This window comes from Aquarana catesbeiana, linkage group LG10, assembly GCF_042186555.1.
Source record: "Aquarana catesbeiana isolate 2022-GZ linkage group LG10, ASM4218655v1, whole genome shotgun sequence".
Lineage (NCBI taxonomy): Eukaryota > Metazoa > Chordata > Amphibia > Anura > Ranidae > Aquarana > Aquarana catesbeiana.
Window position 1 is genome coordinate 83,255,580 of NC_133333.1, and position 20,702 is coordinate 83,276,281.

Here is a 20,702-nt window from a genome sequence, read left to right on the forward strand (position 1 = left end):
CGGCTATTTGAAGTAGATATCCCTCTCTCCCCTAAGTTCTTTTTACTGGGCCTCCCTCCCCCCACACTCTTCGGACTAGCCAAAAAGCTGGCCACACAAATATTAACGGCAGCCAGCTGTTTAGTATCCCTCCACTAGAAACAAAACCCCCCATCATTATCTGATCTTTACACCAGAATTAAGGATGTAGAGGTTATGGAGTCCATGACGGTCAGACTAACAGACCAAATAGAGAGACATACAGCGACATGGGAGCCGTGGCACCAGCAAATGGACCCCCTATGATTCAATGAGACCCCCTCCACCCTGCTCACCTTCTTCCCACTCCCTTCTTTCTTTTCTCTTTCTCCCCCCCCTCTGGAAAAATGGACCAAGCAATTCTACTTTACGAAATCCGCTGTTGGTCTAGTTGACAGAAGGGCTTGTATTGTGATCGCCCCAGTGCTCGGTCTTCTCGTTTTATAGAACAGTACTTTACCTAATTGCTCCTGTGTACTTTATGTTGATCCAATTATATGTAGACCACTATGCCCTTTCCAGAGCTGTTTGTTACTATTACTACCTTTTCATTACTTTTTTTCTCCCACAATGTTGTTTTAAACAATTGTATTGTTCACACTGAAACTTAATAAAAATTGTTGATTATAAAAAAAAAAAAAAAACTATTAAATGGGCACCTTAATGACCACAGCATACATGGTTATACGATGTACTATTAAGATAAACACACACACACATCATAGGTTGAACTGGATGGCCTGATGTCTTTTTTCAACCTCACCAACTATGTAACTTGTCTGGAAGCATGGGGAAATAGGTGTGTGTGGTGCCAAGGCAACTGTACTGACAGCTTAGAATTTTAAAGGTCTCTTCTTGTGCCGTGCAAGCTAGAGACAAGTTATGAGAGAGAATAAGGTTAATATTTGCCATTCCTTGTGTTCCCGGTAGGTCGCCAGTAGTTTAACTATTTTTCTGTTTAATCAAGAGGGTTTAGTACATTTCTTTTTTCATAATTGCAAAAAAACGTGCTGGTGGCATGTCTGGTAGGGTAAGATTGTCCCACAGCTGCAGAGAATGCAGAGTTGACAAAAAGGGAAGTCATTGGGTCAGTATACAGCAACATTGCAAGATTCTGGTTCAATTCATCCCATGTAAGGTGAAGGTGGCGTGTAATTGCCATGGGGCATGTGATCTTTCAGTTTTTGTTTATAATTTTTTTCTTCAATAAAAAGAATGTAAAAATTCCATCAGAGGGTAATATTTTCTGTTAACAATACCTAGAAAGGGTCACAGTTTTACTTATAGTACACATTAAACAAAACAGATTGAAGTATACATTGTCTGGTATCACCTGTACTGTGTTTACTGGTAATATTTGCCATGGTAAGAGTACTTCTTATACATTTTAAAACATGAATTGTTGTCATTGTTAATCATATAAGTTTATTAAAAGCTTATATTTCATTCTATGTTATACTTTAACAAATGTCTTGCAAAATTCTGAGGTATTGATTGAATGTGAAATGCACCTCCATTACAGAGAAACGTTATTGCATAGGAATGTACAAAAACAAAAGTACAATAAATGCTGTTAATTGGCAAAAATCTCCCCCATAGGAATCCATATGTTTTTACACTGTGTGGCACGATACAGGAACTCTTCTCCAGCTCCTTGTTGGGTGTCCTCCCACTCTCTGGTAAAGCCATAGTTGACCCAGGTTTGTTTACAGTTCTCAGCAGAAGACCACTCCACAAATTTGGAACCCTATAAAAAAAAAAAATCATGTTTGTAAGGTCAGAAGAATTAAAGTGACACTAATGTAATGGAATGTGATTATGAGTGTTATTGTGAAATGCCTATTTCTAATATAATCGCATAGATATAAGTGCTTATTTTCTTATAACCAGCTATTAGCCTTAATCATGCTCAAATTAGATGTCTGCCAGCTTCTCCCTTCATGTGAAACAGAACTGCAAGAGTTAAAGAACAAAGCTGAGAAGAAGATTGCACCTATTTTCAGGCCTATGAGACTACACTCAAGAGAAACAGGAACTGAAAATAAGACACCATAATTAGCTATGATAGTCTGCTATCTCCTTATACAGATATAACCCAGCAAAGCTTACATTTCGTCACAATAATGAATATGTATAATTTGTGGTTTGTACACGCTTGTCTTATTTGATATTTGATTTGGTAACGAAATATCCGGCTCTCGGTATATCATCTTGAGCCCAGGAAGTAAACAACAGAAGTACCAAACTTACTGAACGTGTCCGTGATTTGCGGTTGAATGTGCACATTTTTACATCGAAGGTTAATTTGGCCAGGGAGACAGAAACAAGAGTACCGAGCGGTTCTGTTCGGTCCAAAACAACTAAGCCATAACCTTATTCTCTATAAATCATAATCGGAGCTACACCTGGAAGAGGAAGTCAGCTGAAGAGGAGCTAGATGATGGTGCAGTACCCGCTGTGTGGCACCCGAGTAGCAGAATGCAGTGGGACTATGCTGGGTTCACTGTGCAGGTATGTTATTTGAAGAGCACTACAGCAAGTTTTTTTTTTTTTTAGTACGGTTCAAGATGTTGACACAACAGGCTAAGGTATTGCAGAAAGCAAACACTGCCTTGATGTAAAGATCTGAACCATCATCATAACAGCCCCTTACTTTGAAAATTAATATAAGAATTCAGGGGAGATGGGGTGTAATGGAGATGGTCTGCCAAAATCCACTATAAGAAATCATACAAAAATAGAGTGCATGTAGTGTACAACAAACCCCTCATGGACTATATGACAGAATCATAATGTGAAGTAAAAAAATATATATTTTTAATTTGACATCAATATCATTAAAACTGGAAGATAAAATGTGGAAAAATGCACAGGTACATACAACTTTGACAAAACATAAGTGTGGTAAAATATGAAAACCCTAGACACATCCAATGGGCTTTCCGTCTTCAATTCCGTCTTCCGTCTGACCTTTCCGTTTTCAATTCAAGTTAGCTCCTAACCACAGTTGTGGTAGAACCAACATGTTTTGAACTAGAGTCCTTCCTCAGGGGTTCTAGACTGGGTATTGTTTTTTAAAAAGAGAGCATAGAACATGTATGAAGCACATTAGCTTCTGCTGGATGTGGCAGTTGTACAGATGAGCCTCACGATAAGTGGACAATGATCCACGCGGACGGCTATGTGAACCTCTTGCTCTACAGATTACTAATCTGAGTGGTTGATGCCACCAGGAGCCTTTCGCCCCAATTGGGGTCCTTGTGTATGTGAATTTGATCTGGTCAGTGCTTTTTTGTCCACTTATCGTGAGGCTCATCTGTACAGCAGCCACGTCCAGCTTGGTGAGTGGATGACAACAGTTGGTGCGATTATTCGCAAATGGAAGAAACACAAAATAACTGTCAATCTCCCCCAGTCTGGGGCACCATGCAAAATCTCACCTTGTGGAGATTCAATGATCATGAGAACAGTGAGGAATTAGCCCAGAGCTACACGGGAGAATCTTGTCAATGATCTCAAGGCAGTTGGGACCACAGTCACGAAGAAAACAATTGGTAAGTCACTACGCCGCGAATGACTGAAATCCTGCAGCGCCCACTAGGTCCCCCTGCTCAAGAAAGCACATGTACAGGCCCCTCTGAAGTTTGCTAATGAAAATCTGAATGATTCAGAGGAGAACTGGGTAAAAGTGTTGTGGTCAGATGAGACCAAAATCAAGCTCTTTGGCATCAACTCAACTCGCCGTGTTTGAGGGAGGAATGTTGCCTATGACCCCAAGGACACCCTCGCCACCGTCAAACATGGAGGTGGAAACATTATGCTTTGGGGGTGTTTTTCTGCTAAGGGGACAAGACAACTTCACCGCATCAAACGGACGATGGACAGGGAAATGCACCATTAAATCTTGGGTGAGAACCTCCTTCCCTCAGCCAGGGCATTGAAAATGGGTCATGGATGGGTATTGCAGCATGACAATATCCCAAAACACACAGGCAAGGCAACAAAGGAGTGGCTCAAGAAGAAGAACATTAAGGTCCTGGAGTGGCCTAGCCAGTCTCCAGACCCTAATCCCCTAGAAAATATGTGGAGGGAGCTGAAGGTTCGAGTTACCAAACGTCAGCCTCGAAACCTTAATGAATTGGAGAGGATCCGCAAAGAGGAGTGAGACAAAATCCCTCCTGAGACGTGTGCAAACCTGGTGGCCAACTACAAATAACGTCTGACCTCTGATTGCCAACAAGGGTTTTGCCACCAAGTACTAAGTCATGTTTTGGAAAAGGGTCAAATAATGATTTCACTCATTAAAATACAAATCAATTTATAACTTTTTTGAAATGTGTTTTTCTGGATTTGTTTTGTTGTCATTCTGTCTCTCACTGTTAAAATAAACTTACCATTAAAATTATAGACTGATCATTTCTTTTCAGTGGGCAAACTTACAAAATCAGCAGGGGATCAAATACATTTTTCCCCTCACTGTAGTCCGAAACATGTTGGGTTCTACCACAACTGTTCTTAGAAGCTAACCTTAGAAAAAAGAATCCCCCTTGGATTGAGACTTTGACAGGTCACCAAACCCTTTCAAGTAAAAAAATGTATTTTATTGATATACTTTAAAAAAAAGATGATATGAGAGCGTCTATGGCGTACAAATTAAAAAAATAATTCCATACAGAATAGAAACAAAATCAGAAACAGAGAATATATACAAGGTGACGATAGTCAATGTACTCTCATGGGGGTAGTGTGCCCCGATACCCGAAGCGTTTTTGGTATTCTGGTACCTTCATCAGGGGTTTGAGAGTTGTGAGTATTATGTACATGTATGGATTCCCTAGCAATGACTCTGTGTTCAAGTAGCACCCATGGCCCCTCAGATCAAATATTGTATTTTCATTTGTGCCAGACCAAGACTATATAAGAATAGTAAGTGTATTGAATTACCGGTATCAAAATGAGTAATAAGTGAGCCAACTGGGGGAGAAACGTTCATAGGAACCTGTAACATGCCGGCTGCATGCTAGCATTGATAGGGGTAGGCACCACCCACTGGACCCGCATATTTGAAGGATTTACTTAGGAGCCAACCACCACGGGACTGTCCCTGGATATTTAGCTTTCCGGCATGCAGCCGGCATGTTACAGGTTCCTATGAACGTTTCTCCCCCAGTTGGCTCACTTATTACTCGTTTTGATACCGGTAATTCAATACACGTACTATTCTTATATTGTCTTGGTCTGGCACTAATGAAAATACAATATTTGATCTGAGGTGCCATGGGTGCTACTTGAACACGGAGTCATTCCTAGGGAATCCATACATGTACGTAATACTCACAACTCTCAAACCCCTGATGAAGGTACCAGAATACCGGAAACGTGTCGGGTATTGGGGCACACTATCCCCATGAGAGTACATTGACTATCGTCACCTTGTATATTTTCTCTGTTTCTGATTTTGTTTCTATTCTGTATGGAATGATTTTTTCATTTTTTAATTTGTACGACATAGACGCTCTCACATCTTCTTTTTTAAAGCATATCAATAAAATACATTTTTTTACTTGAACGGGTTTGGTGGTCTGTCAAAGTCCCAATCCAAGGGGGATTCTTTTTTCTATGATTTACTATGTAAGGGATGGGACCACCACACTCTATATTTGTTATGATGGAAGCCCCCCTCTTGTCTTAGGAGCTAACCTTGACTTGAAGACGTATAGCCCTTTGGATGCCATATTTTGTTGTGTCTAGGGCAGGGCTCAAAAATTCCTGAGCTTCTAGCCAGGCCTTAAGAGTTATTCGCCACCAGTTGCCCTACCCAACCCCTACCCTGCCCCTAAACACGCCCTCATAAATTATCTAATGAAATTACACTTTTAAATGTTTTATGCAGAATTAAGTTACAAAAATAAAATATTAACAACTTTATCAGTGCCCATCAGTGCAGCCTCACCAGTGCCCATCAATTCAGCCTATCAGTGCTTATCAGTGCCGCCTCACCAGTGCCCATCAATGCAGCCTCAACAGTTTCCATCAGCGCAGCCTCACCAATGCCCATCAATGCAGCCTCACCTTTGGGTACGCCAAACTAAATGTAGGAGTTATGCCATATGGAAATGTATTAAGCAGACAGCCAAATGGGTACTTACATAACATGGGAGATAAGCAAGCATGTAAACAACAGTCCTAAGTCACTGTAGGAGCCCTGTGGAGTATCGCTAGAGATTCGGCATTGGCAGGATCAATGTAATGACTGGCCAGGTCTCTGCCTCGCGTTGGATGAAACCAGCATGGATCGCACTCAGAGTTACACCGGATGTGACGTCGGGACGTGGGAGCAAATCAGGTGACGCGTTTCAAAGAATCTGGTTTTTCCTCAGACCTGAGTAGCTGCGGGACGTGTCAATCTTATATAGACTGGCCCGAGAGGCGGGCCGGGACATCACGGGGAGAAGTAACAGCCCAAAATTAAAGTGACCATCGGGGATATATAGTTTAGTCCACATAATCTGCTACATCACTATTGGAGCGATACACCACAGGGCTTCTACAGTGACTTAGGACTGTTGCTTACATGCTCGTTTATCTCCCATGTTATGTATGTACCCATTTGGCTGTCTGCTTAATAAATTTCCATATGGCATAACTTCTACACATAATTTGGCGCACCTTGCTCTTCCTTTGTTTGTCCGTTCCAGAGAAATGGCTTCACTCACAGGGAAGCTGCCACAAGTGTAGTTTATTCAACCCCAAAGACTTTATGAACTTTTAACAAAGGACTTTGATTTTTATGTTTGCTTAGTCTCTATTACAAGACTTTTGTTTTTATCATGTGATCCCGGACTGTCACGGACAATTTTCGTGCGCCATTCTTTTCTTTTTTGTTCATCAATGCAGCCTCACCTGTGCTTATTAATGCAGCCTCACCTGTGCTCTTCAATGCAGCATGACCACTGCCGGGGATTAGAGAGAGGAGAGGAAGAGAAGGGCCTGCCGGATCATCACACAGAGTGGGATCACTGGCTGGGACAGCTTGGATTTGAATTGTCGGAAGCTCGCAATCACACAGTCCCGCATCCTGGATCGGCTCCTATCATACCTATCACACATCCTGGCATGGGACCGGTGTTCTGTCTATCAAAGGAGCTGGTCCAGGAGGCGGGATTGTGTGTGACTGCGAGCCCCCCGGCAAATCAAATCCAAGCCGTCACCGCCAGCGATCCCCGCTCTGTGATTATCTGGCTGGCTCTTCTCTTCCTCTGGTCACCTGGCCAATTCAACCCAGCCTGCCGGCGACGCTTGCCCCCCCCCCCCTCCTCCTCCGAGGCAGCCCCACACTGGCCCTCAAGCTTTTTCCATTCTCCAAATGTGAGCAGGCGAGTGGAAACTTTGAAGGCTGGTCTAGGGTATTCATATGTATCACACTTATGCTTGGTCAATGTTGTATGCACATGTCCATTATATCCTCGAATTTTAATGATATTGATGTAAAAAAAAAAATAAAAAAATGAGATATATATATATATTTTAGTTCACATTTTGAGTCTGCCTTATAGTCCATGAGGGGTTTGTTGTGCACTACATGCACTCTACTTTTGTGTGATTTGACTTTAAAAATTAGTAATGCTTCACAAATGCTCTCGTTTTCCGACTACATAAGCCAAGATGTAGGGGTCTTGTGCAGAGACCTAGGCATCACTCAACTGGGTGTGAGTGATGCCTAGGTCCCTGTACAAGACCCCTATATCTTGGCCTTATTGTCAGCACTTGGGTTCTGCTATATTTAACGCTGTTAGCCTTGCCTTATGGCCGTTTGTGTATGTTTTTGCACTTTGTTTTTTAAAAAACGTTTTAAAAGTAATGGACTGGACGTTTGTGCTCTCTTTCTGTCATTTTGAGTTTAGTACTACTTTAAAGTGTATTTATGGTCAAAATGTAAAACCATATATCCATTTAGCTTAACAAACTGAGCACAAAAAAAAAAATTCCCCAGTAAACTATTTGCAATTTACAAATTTCAATGCTGCTGGCTCCTGCTCTCTCAGTGCTGCTTCTCTGAACTTTAATCACCACAGGAAAAAGTCATCAGTGGACAGTGCAGTCTTGAGTCAGTCCGTCGGAGAAGGGAAGGGGGGGAGCAGGGTAGTGCCTTGCCTTCCTAGGCAAGGCTTAGTGTTTCTATTGTACACAGTGTATGGAGACTCAACTCTAGTCCCAGCATGCAAGGGTGGCTCCATAGGATGCACAGGAGAAAGGAGCCACCCTGAAACAGGAAATTTGGGGCTGCAGTCATGGCACCAGATTAAACAGGCTGCTCACTTTATTAAGGTAAGGATGTGGGGAGCATCAGCCGGATTGCAACCAAGCTATACAGCACATGGCTGCTGCAGGCGAATCCAATATAACTATTACGTTGGTTCTGTACAACCAGGACATGCAATTTTATATCTGCACGTTGTTCATAGTTTGAGTTACAAGAAATTTGTTTAATATTCACAAGGAATGTGAATATTATGTTGAATTCCATTAGAGATGAAACCTAATCCCTCCTAGCAAAATGAGACTCTTCCCTCCTGCTGGGTTTTGCAGCCGACAAGTCTATAAATTCTTTTGCGGGCTCGTGAGGCAATTTGTTAACCGTTATCTATGGCCAAAGTCTACTGGTCTTTTCAAAAACCAATTGTCCGGTAAGTGTCGTCAAATGCCCACGCCTAGCGGTCTATTTAAAATCCATATATGAACATTTCTCCACTACATACCATTGAAACTACAACCCCAATTCCAAAAATGTTGGGGTGCAGTTTAAAATCTACATCAAAACAAAATGCAATGTTTTGCAAATCTCATATAGAAAATAGACAACATATCAAAATGTTTAAACTGAGAAAATTTACCATTTTAAGAAAAAAATAAGGTAATTTTGAAATTGATGGCAGCAACACGTCTCAAATAAGTTGGGACAGGCCGACAAAAAGCTGACAAAGTTTTACTAATAAGGAAGAGCTAAAAGAGCATTTTGCAACTATTTACTATACTAATTAAAAAGTTGTAAAGCCACTATACACCCTGTTCCAAATTATTATGCAAATTCTATTTCAGTGTCACAAAGATTAAATATTTTGTTTTTTAGTTTAACTCATGGATGGCATTGTGTCTCAGGGCTCTTTTGATCACTGAAAACAATCTCGGACACCTGTGATAATTAGATTGCCAGGTGAGCCCAATTAAAAGGAAAAACTACTAAAGGAGGGTGTTCCACATTATTAAGCAGAGCACCATTTTCAAGCAATATGGGGAAGAAAAAGGATCTCTCTGTTGCCGAAAAGAGTGAAATAGTTCAATGCCTTGGATGAGGTATGAAAACATTAGATATTTCACGAAAACTTAAGCATGATCATCGCACTATTAAGAGATTTGTGTCTGATTCAGAGCACAGACGGGTTTCGTGCAGATAAAGAAAGGCATATTGAGGAAGATTTCTGCCAGATCCATGCATCGGATCAAGAGAGCAGCTGCTAAAACACCATTACATAGCAGCAAACAGATATTTGAAGTTGCTGGTGCTTCTGAAGTCCCACGGGTGTAGAGTCCTCCCGAGTCTTGCAACTGCGCATAAACCTTCCATTCGGCCACCACTAACCAATGCTCACAAGCAGAAACGGCTACATTGGGCAGAAAAATAAATGAAGACTAATTTTCAAACAGTCCTGTTCACTGATGAGTGCTGTGCAACCCTGGATGGTCCAGATGGATGGAGTAGTGGATGGTTGGTGGACGGCCACCCTGTTCCAACAAGGCTGCGACGTCAGCAAGGCGCGCTATATATGAACCGAAGGTGCGGTTCCGCCTATACTGAGCCCCTAGATTAATGGTTAAAGTGGACAGGGATCCACAATGGGTAACTGGGTTACCGAGGTCCACATGGACTAAGAATCATGCATAGTAAATAGCTAGAGAAACAGCTATCTATGTGAGCAGGATGGATCAAGGGTGACATTAACACTAGACAGAAAGGGACATTTTCATGTTAAGTTGTGGGATGAATTTGGGGACAGGCACTACAACTATTAGAGTCAGAAACAGAGAAATGAGAGGTAAAACAGAATACTTTATATGTTGTCAGAGAGGGAAGATGGGATGAGCACTGTGGCTGCCCATCTGATCATAGAATCATAGAAGCTAGATATAAAAGATATCTGAACAAAATAAGGAAAGCAGAATTTAGGCAGGGAAATATTAATGAGAGTTAAAAGAAAGTGAGAGAATGATATGCATGTGTTGTGTACAAATGGGAAAAATGTAAGCGATTTTAGAGAGATATTGGTGTATGTGTGTGCGAATGCTGGGACCTTTAGTTCTATTGCTTGTGTGTGTCATGTACGCAGATGTGACCCCCTCCTTTGCGCTCTCATGAAAGAAATGTGGCTGGGATGAGAGGTTAGTGATAAGCTGGAAGGACACCATGCCAATTTCTGTTTTTTAGACAAAACATTTATAACAAAATGTGCCGGGTTAACGAATCTAATGGTAAACAATGTGATCACAATTATTTTTTGAATCTGTTTTCCAGACATGGTAAAATGAAGGTTACATTTAACCGTGTATTACACAAATTGAAAAGGGGAAATTAAGTAAAATTAAGTAATAATGAGTATTCATCTCTAATATGAGTTTAACAATTTTATTAATAATATAGATATATTGAAACTGGTTTAGACAACCTTTGGTTGGAAATGAAATCCAGGTTATTGGGGAAATTTGTAAAAATGGGATTAGTTTAGATTAAGATAACAATTTTGTAATTTTACATTTATTCAATAAGCCCTTATTGAGAGAAAAAAAAAGATTAAGATGAGGTTGTTATTTGGAATAAAGCTGCCATAATATTTAACAAAGTCAAGATGGATGGGATACATAAGAAGTTTTTCTACAAAAATGAAATTTTAAGGTTTTTGATAATAACTTGATGTGCGGTCCATGATGTGAGAGTTATAATAAATAAAATTTAAATATAACAGACCCATCACATCAAGTCCACACACCCTGTTAGGATAGATGCCACCTGCAGCCAGTTGTTTTATAGTTTTTGATGCTTTCTGGTCCATCATACAGATTGGTCCTTTTGTTTTTATTTATTTTTATTTTTGAAATCCAAAGCAGAATGTGTGGATTGTGAAATGATGTGCCCCTTTTCCTTGTAAGTACAGTGGTATATGCAGAAGAATATTTTGGATTTATGGACATCTCTCCATGACCGCAGGGTATTGTTATCATTTATTATAATGTTGGCAGGAAAAAGTTGTCTTTTGAAACATGAAACTGGAGTTCTTACACAAACAGCATGATAGAAAACAAGCCATTGTAATATGTTTATGCACGTTGGACCCAGTAATGAAGGGTTCATACCGATATATCAGAGCTGTAGCTTTATGCAAAGGTGCTATTAGACAAAGTTAGATATTGTTTTGGTCAAACATTTAATTTTGAATGGTCCGACATTCTGTGCAGCAAATATACAGCTAACTATGTTTGTCTAATGAAAGGTTTAAAATATGAGTTTGTTTATGTACAAATCTAACAATGAAAAATGCGTACATTTGAATCCAGCCACCTTATTGCCTCTATTGGAGGAGGCTGGAGACAAAGATGGTGTGGGAATCAGCTGCTGTGAGCCCAGTGCAGGACACATGCCCTGAAGACCCAGATATTTAATTTTTTGTAGATTTGAGTATGCAGTTTATCACCCAGAAGGCTACTCTGTATTCAAAGTCATTGGATCCTTTTTCCCCAGCTCAAGAAGCAGAGCTCCATGTTTTAGCAAAGCCTGTGAGCTATAAAAAGAGTGTATATTTATATAGATAGTCGAGATATCGAGAGCTTTTGGTTCCATTTGAAGGGCCAGAAGTTTGTTTTTACTTAGGCAGGTAAACCAATAAAGCATGCCAAGTTAATTTGATTGGCTGTTTTCAGCCTTCCAGGTTCTTGCTGAGGAAGCCATATTAACTTTCACACATGGAAGCAGACCAAGTGACTAAGGATGCTGCATTACAGCCCCGGACACTTGATGGGTCTGTGCAACTCACAGATTCCACCCTAGTTCTGGCCCAGTATAGCTGGGATTAATAATTCAACTTTAAGGACCCCAGAACGAGAAGAACAAGTGGTCCAAAGGGGGCAACGTCTTATGAAACAGGACTTTGGAAAAGGTGATCATTTATGTCTGCCAGCCACTCTTTTCCCTCCAGCTTGACACATGGACCGTGTCATCAGTCACAAGCAGTTATGGCTGCCTTAGTAAATGAGCATGGGATAGAGCCAGGGTTCACCACAGTTGTTTTTATAACATACCACTTCTTGTTTTACCTGTTACCAAAGGTGTTACCAAAAGCTGAACATCCCTTCCAGAGATTACAAAAAGATATATCCAGATGCCCAAGTTAGGATCTTACGAGTATGCATTTTGTCTGTATGGACATGTTTTTTGGATGTCCAGTGGCAAATGGTACTGCAAAGGCCACAGTAAAAGTGTTATCAGAAGTAGTTTGTAAATACAGAGTGCAGAAAGTACAGAGAGTAACAGAGGAAATCATTTTTTATAGGAGAGTCCTTACTAGAAGTTTTGAGGTTTTATTTTTACACCCCCTACAATGTAGTGGACAAAGTAGAGTAAGAAACTAGAAAACTTTTTCCTGAATGTTTTTCTTATATTTTATGAAGCCTCTAAGGGGGATGTTGGACTCTCTCCCTATGAGATTTGGTTTGGGAGTGTGTTACTCACTGGCTTATATTTTGTCTCAGCAGCTGAAGTCCTCCATTCAGATCTCACAGAGAATGTTGCTGATATTTTAAGGTTTTTGACAAACTAATTTATGTGTTTTCGAGAGCGAAATACATAACGTAATTGATGCATTAGTACCGGGGAAAAGTCTAGGCCCTGATGGCTTTACCCCAAGATTCTATAAAATATTTAAAGAAGAACTTATTCCCATTATGAAGCAGACATTTAATGCAATATCCACATCAGTGCCTTTTGTTCCACAAAGTATGCAGGCCTATATTTCACTTATACCTAAACCAGAGAAGGATCATACTTTATGTGGAAATTATAGACCTATCTCTCTAACAAATATCGACCTGAGACTATATGCTAAAATAATTGCCAATAGACAAGGAAGAGAAGCAAGAGATAATACTCTAAAAACACTCACACTGATGGAACACACACAGAGAGGCTCCATCCCATCCTGCCTATTGGCGATTGATGCTGAGAAAGCATTCGACAGGGTGGGATGGAGCTTCCTTAGAGAGACTTTGGTGCAGTGGGGATTGGGTCCTATACTTATGGATAAAATAACTGCCTTATATAAGAACCCAACAGCTAAGATACGGGCAAACGGTGACTACCTATAACAAATGAAACCCGACAGGGTTGCCCGCTATCTCCAATATTATATATACTGGTGATGGAGCACCTATTAATAGCGATTTGAAAAAATAAAGACATACAAGGAATTAAAGTAGGAGATGTGGAGTATAAGATGTCAGTATATGCAGATGACATTCTGTTATATATTACAAACCCATTGATATCATTACCAAACCTGATATCTGAATTTAATGGATTTGGCGCACTTAGTAACTTCAAAGTAAATTATAGTAAATCTGAAGCTCTAAATATTAACCTACCAAGCACGATAGTGGAACTCCTTAAAAAATTTTTTTCTTTTAAATGGCAAGAGAATGCAATCAAATATCTAGGTACCTATATCCCCACTGATCTGGATAAATTAGGGGAATATAATTATGTCCCAATGGTACAAAAAACCATAAGAGCGCTATAACATTATGAAAAGGGAATGTTCTCCTGGTTTGGTAGAATAAGTATAGTAAAGATGGATATACTGCCCAAAATATTATATATTCTTCAAGCAATACCCATTTTCCCTTCAACAAAAACGCTAGAAAAATTGCATAGACTAATAGGAAAATTTATCTGGGGAGGCAAGACGCCCAGAATTAAAAGAACAGTGTTAAATAAAACTAAAGAAGATGGGGGCCTTGCCCTTCCAGATATAGATATGTATCTCAAAGCAATATTGATAACTAGAATAGTGGACTGGTTCCATAATAGAGATAATAAACAGTGGGTAAAACTTGAGGAAGAGATTACGGCCCTTAAATTAAAATCCCTACCCTGGATTAAAAGAGTGCAAAGACCGCCAGAGAGTGAGATGCCCTCTCTAGTGGTATCAACATTAAAGGCCTGGGATGCTATGATAAGGAGAGGGAGAGGATCTTCTTATAGAGGTCCCATGACCCCGTTGTTCAGTAACCCAGAGTTCCCACTGACACTTGAATCTAAAACATTTCTTAAATGGAAAAGAAGCGGGGATACTAGAATAGTAGAAACGATGGAAGGCAATAAACTTCTTCCATTGGAAGCGTTGGGGGCAGAACATAAAAATAAATGGATGCAGTATGGTCTGCTCCAGCGGTACATTGAATCTTTAACAAAGGAATCCGTAATAGATAGGCCATTGACAAACTTAGAAAAAATTCTCTTGCAAGAACACAGGCCCACACATGTCTTATCTAAGATTTATAAATATTTAATTTCAGAAAATAAAGGACAAGAGCTACCATATATTAAAAAATGGGAGCTAGAGATTGGAATAGAATTTCCCAGGGAAACATGGGAAAAGGCAATTATAGCGACCCATAAACTTTCAATCTCGGCTAAACACCAAGAAAGAAACTATAAAATCTTAGCCAGATGGTATAGATGCCCCGTAGACTTACATAAAATGAATCTGGATAATACGGACATATGTTGGAGGTGCCATGTAACTCAGGGTACAATGTCACATATTTGGTACTATTGCTCAGAAATCCAACCATTCTGGCAAAAAGTATTCGAGATCTTTAGGGCATTGACCGGGATCGAGTTGTATCCAGAGATGCAGATAGCAGTATTATCTATGATTCCAGGATCATTAAAAAACATAAAAAAAGGAATTTTGAAATATTTCTTGACGGCTGCACGAACGGTTATAGCAAGAAAATGGAAAAACACACTTGCGCCGTCCGTTGTTGAATGGGAATGTGAGATGACGGAGATGCGTGCCCTGGAGGAAAGAATGATGATAGAAGAGGGGTCGAAGGAACAAATATTAAATATGTGGGCTAAATGGGAGGAGTTCAGAGCCTCATCGAGACTTCTAAGGATAATATAGAAGCAACAAGGAACATAACAGGAAGGGACCTAAGTTTTTTTTTTTTTTTGTCTTGTTTGTCTGTAGGTATGAATAAGTATGAATGAGGGGATAGGGATGGGTAGGTAGGTTTAAAGTTTGGGTTTCATATTCTTGATTTAATAGTATAAATAATCAAAAGGAAAGAGAAATTTGAATACTGCTTTGATAAAGATGAGATTAATGGAATAATTTTGTGATTTGGATGTGTATGTGTTTTTATAATGTGTTGTTGAAAATGTTTTTGATAAATAAAGAATACATTTGGAAAAAAAAGACTAATTTATGTGTTTTCTCCCCAATTCCAGATCCTAAAAGTTTGGAGGGATCTAAAACTAAAGCCAGGTGACTTTTGGATTGTTAAGAGACATTTATATATAAGGAAATGTTTGGAGACTCAATACAGCATCTATTTCATGTACAGTTTTTGCAAAACTTGAAGGAAAAGTCACCTGGATCCACACCAGACACTGCAAAAATAACTAAATTAAAGAAATCTCTGTATTTGATTTGTTTTCCTCTGGTAATCACAGTCTAGGGTACTTTTTGATTCAATTACTTTAATTGTAAGGGATATATATATTTGAAAAGTAGTTTAGCCATGTTGAAGTCATATTTGTCTTTTGTATGTCTTCCATTTTCTGTAGAATTGTCTGTGTTTACATATGCTGATAAGTCAGCATGCCCACAATTTAGCTAGAAGGTGATTCTGGCCACAGGAGTGTACAGCCAGTACTCTGTAAATATGTCTTATCAATCAGTTGTTTTTCACAATGAAAAGTCATTTGGTAATGAAAAAGTTGCTCAGCTATTATTTTCTCCACAATGGAATTTTTTGCCTCTTTGGCCAGGACTACCTCCACCTAAGCGTGTGGAGGTTCCAGGTTAAAGGTGATAGCAGCTATGGTTAGTGATCAAAATATTGATCAAAAGAGGGGAGACTGTAATGGAAATTTGTACGTTCTGTATATAATTGTATTGTATTTTGTATGTATTAAACCCTGCCCTCACTGTGCACACAGAACTAATAATGTTTTCAGTAAATGTTTACATTCTTTCGAGTCCTGATTAGAATTAGCCTGCCTATGTAACGCCCCTTGTTACCATAAACATACAATTGTAATATTAATGTGATACCTACGTAATTATGTGCATAAAAACCTTCAATTGCGTCATAATAAAGCAGAACAGTTATTTGGAAAGATGCTGAGCGTATCTTTTGTGTCTGTTCCCTACTGCAGTAGTTATTATTAATTTGGAACCACTAATCAATATGAGGATAGGAGTTGCCTATCATCAATTTAACCAAGTCAGCTGCTATGGGGATAAAAGGAGAGAAAGTCATGGTGTGGTCTCCATCCTCCCCTGGCCTCAATCCTATTGAGAACCTTTGGAGCATCCTCAAGCAAAAGATCTATGAGGGTGGGAGGCAGTTTACATCCAAACAGCAGCTCTGGTAGGCTATCCTGACATCTTGCAAACAAATTCAAGCAGAAACTGTCCAAAAAACTCACAAGCTTAATGGATGTAATACTTGTGAAGCTGCTATCAAATAAAGGGTCCTTATGTTAAAAAGTAACGTGACCTGTTAAAATGTTTAAAAAGTTAAAATGTTGTTCAAAGTTTGATTGAAATAGCTTTTGATTTCAGTAAATATGCTGTAAACACACCAAATGACAATTTTAAGTTCTTTACAACCTATAAAGTGTTTTGAAACTTACTGTGCATAATAATTTGGAACAGTGCATTGTAAGTTTTTTATTTTGAAAAATAAAAACTGTTATCATTAGGAGGTTTGTTCCATAAAATTTGAATTGTACTCTTAATAGTTGATAACATGAGAATTGTGCTGACTGTTGTTTACATCAAGTATTTAGGTAAATGAGAAAAATATCATTGGCATAATAATTTGGAACAGGGTGTAGTATATTCATACTATCCCATCTGTTAAATAACGATATGTGTCCCAGTGTCTGTGCTATATAAAAAAGATTCCAATTTCTACCTTATATCAGAGCGTCTGCAGGTGCTCATGTGATTCCTCGCCCCTCTCCTCTCCCAGGCTGACAGCTACAGCGGGAGGAACTCCCACTGACGTCAGCCTGGAGGAGAGAGACGAGCAGTCACATGAGCGGCGGGAAACTCTCTGATATACAGTAAAGATCGGCATAGTTTTTATACAGCACAGACACTGGGACACATATCGTTATTTAACAAAGGGGATGTATGAATATAACATAGTTATTATTGCAGCATGAGGGGAAGGGGCGGGCACTGTCAGGAACTGACAGGCGGGGTGGGGGGGGGAGACAGGGGAGGACAAAAGAGAGCTGCGGATGATGGAGGCATGTAAACTGACCATGGTGTTAGGGCTCAGTAGCCATGATAAACCGAGGTCAGTTTACAGGTGGGTGGAAGGGCAGGACCAGGCAGGATCAGCCAGGTATTTTAGGTTAAATAGGGGGCCAAGGCACTGTGCTGTATAACATGCTTTAAGGGAACAGGATCCTTTTTTTTTTTTTAGGGTAACAAACGCTTTAAGTTAATTGGCAACATGTGAGTAACATTACCGGGTAAAAAAAAGTAAAAAAAAAAAAAAAAGCATCTTACAATTACAGTGTCTCAGAAGTAAAGATGGACAGAGGTTCACCAATCTGTGAAAAACATAATTTAAAAAATTGTGGAACAATTTCAGAATAATGTTCCTCAACCTAAAATTGCAGACTTTAAATATACCATCATCTACAGTACATAATATAATCAAGAGATTTCAAGAATCTGGACAAATCTGTGTGTGCAAGGGACAAGACCAGGTGGCACTGCATTAAAAACAGGCTGGATGATGGACATCGCTGCATGGGCTCAGGAATACTTCCAAAAATCACTGTCTGTAAACACAGTTCACCGTGCCATTCATAAATGCAAGTTAAAGCTCTATCATGCAAAGAAATAGTCATATCTGAACATGGTCCAGCAATGTTGCCATCCTCTTTGGGCCAAAATTCACTTGAAATGGTTCTGAGGTCAGACGAAAAGAAATTTAGACAATCTTTTTGGCAAGCAGGGAAGCCACGTCCTCCAGACTAAAGAAGAAAGGCAAACCTTCCAGCTGGTTATCAGTGCTCAGTTCAAAAACCTGTATCTCTGATGGTATAGGGGTCCTATAATGTATATGAAATGGGCAGCTTGCACATCTAGAAAGGCACCATCAATGCTGAAATATATATTGGGGTTTTAGGAGTAGCATATAGTATGTACTCATACAGACATCTTTTTCAGAGAAGGCCTAGCAAATTTCAGCAGGACAATGCTAAACTGCATACTGCATGACTTTATAGTAAAGGAGTCTGAGTGCTTAACCGGCCTGCCCACAGTCCAGATATTTCACTAATTTAAAATATTTGCCGCATGTTGGGAGGAAAATACAACAAAGATGACCCAGGCCTGTTGAGGGGGTAGATTCCTATATCAGGCAAGAATGGGTCAACATTCCTCCCCCAAAACTCCAACTGGGGGCGTGGTCTGGACATGGCAGAGTAGAGACGTGCGCCTTGTGAGCTCCCGGCTGATTTTACCTCTTTTCTCAGTGGCATGCTCTCAGCAAAGAGGAGCAGGGGGAAATCTACTGCCAGGACAACTTGTGGCTCTAAAACCGGAGAGGAAATGCAGCATTTCTTCCCAGAATCCCAATGTCCTTTCCCTCACACCAAGATGGCGGGACCACAAGGCCCTGCTTGGGGTGCTAAGCCCACACAAGAACCTCCCGCATCGCCTACCCTTTCTACTGCCTCAGGCCCATATTCAGAGACACCAGCAGCCTTGCACTCTGGCATCCAGGATTCCCCTCACAGTGTGGGCATTCCTCCAGACTGAAGTACAGTCTATCTCTGAGCGCCTCACCTCCAGGGAGTCTTCCCTGACAGCGTTGGAACAGCAAATGTCAGCCCTAGACGGTGCTCAAATCTCGTATATGGACACTGCTGTGGAGTTACAATTGCATATGGAGGATTTGGAAGACCAGAGCTGCCGCATCAATCTCCGGCTCCGAGGTCTCGAGGCTACGGGCAATAAAAAAACTGCCAGACACGATCAGAGCCATACTGCATGAGGTAATGGATTTATCACCCCCTGCCACCTTAGAGTTTTACCGGGTGCATAGAACTTTAGGTCCCAGATCTTCTGACCCAAATCGGCCCTGCGATGTCCTAAGTCGCCGATATACTCAAAAGGAGATAATTCTGCATTAAAGCCTGGGAGACCAGACCTGTAGACTTTGATGTAGCTACCATCAGAATTTTCCCTGATCTCTCAAGGGCAACCCTGCAATGTCAAGCAATGCTCCGACCTGTCCTGGACAAAGCACCCCAAGCTTGTCTTCACCTATCGGTGGGGATACCCCCTCTCAGTCATGTTCCTTCAGCCAAGAACCCCCCCACAGACCTGCCTGAATTGTTCGCATTCATGGAAACAGATCCTGTCATGGTCCCAAATTGGCTGTAGCTTCTATAATGACCAGCCCGCCGCCAGAATGGATCTACCAACTGGGGATTTTCCCCCCCTCGTCCACAAACAACAAGGAGATCCAGAGCTCAAACACCGGAGGGAACATGTGAGTCTTAAACCTCCTGCTCTGACTGGCTGTCCAGGCTCCATTTGGGCATAGGCCAATTTTTTTCTTTTTTGTTCTCTGGGCCTTGGCTATAACTACCCTGAACTTGCCAATCCACGGACTGACCCTGATCAGCTCGAGTGCCTCAAACCCTGCTTATGTGCATAGCTCCGGCACAGGCACTTGTATCTTCACTTCCCCTACAATTACACAGAGACACTATGCAGACTGTGTCACGTTGCCGTGGAAGGGCTTAGTTTCTTAGGTTTTCTAGGTGGACTCCTGCATTAGCTTCTCCACTAGAAATTGTAAATAATGATGGTGCTGTGCTGTGAGATGTCTGAGGTGGTGAAAAATATCTACAGTTAAAGTGCAAGTGCAAATGATATGAATGTGCAACAAAAAATATTAAATAATAAAGAAAATCATGAACATGATGGGCACACATTGATAAAAACAAACAATGATTGATTGCATAGGTGCAATGCAAAAAAACATCCAGTGAGCCGGCCTAGGCTGAAATAGCAATCAAGCAGTGAAGATGAATAACCAAAGTGTGGGCCTATATATACACAACAAACCAAAAGTGAAAATACATAAAGCAATCAAGAATTGATGAATGAGTGATGGTTCCCTTCACCATGGATAGTGAATAAACGGCTGATGCCTAGCCAATCCAATGAGATGACACTTCAGTGTGAACTAGCCTCTTACCTTATTGCTGTAAGGTTACAGCATATATCTGGATCCAGTGCTCCGGGCAGCCTCCGGGGGTCCTCTAGGGGTCCCTCTCCAAAGGGTCTAGCAGTGATTCCTTAAAATTG

The 20,702-nt window shown here is 40.5% G+C and overlaps 1 protein-coding gene across 1 annotated transcript in view; it reads right to left on the reverse strand.

The window, feature by feature from the left end:
• Window positions 1-1,417: 1,417 nt before the first annotated feature.
• The window catches only part of ALDH16A1 (aldehyde dehydrogenase 16 family member A1), a 284,302-nt gene continuing 265,017 nt past the window's right edge, over window positions 1,418-20,702 (reverse strand). Inside the window, exon 17 of the mRNA XM_073602345.1 lies at window positions 1,418-1,765. Coding sequence (XP_073458446.1) covers window positions 1,592-1,765 — 174 coding nt within the window. The 3' untranslated portion in view covers window positions 1,418-1,591. The remainder of the gene's footprint in view (window positions 1,766-20,702) is intronic.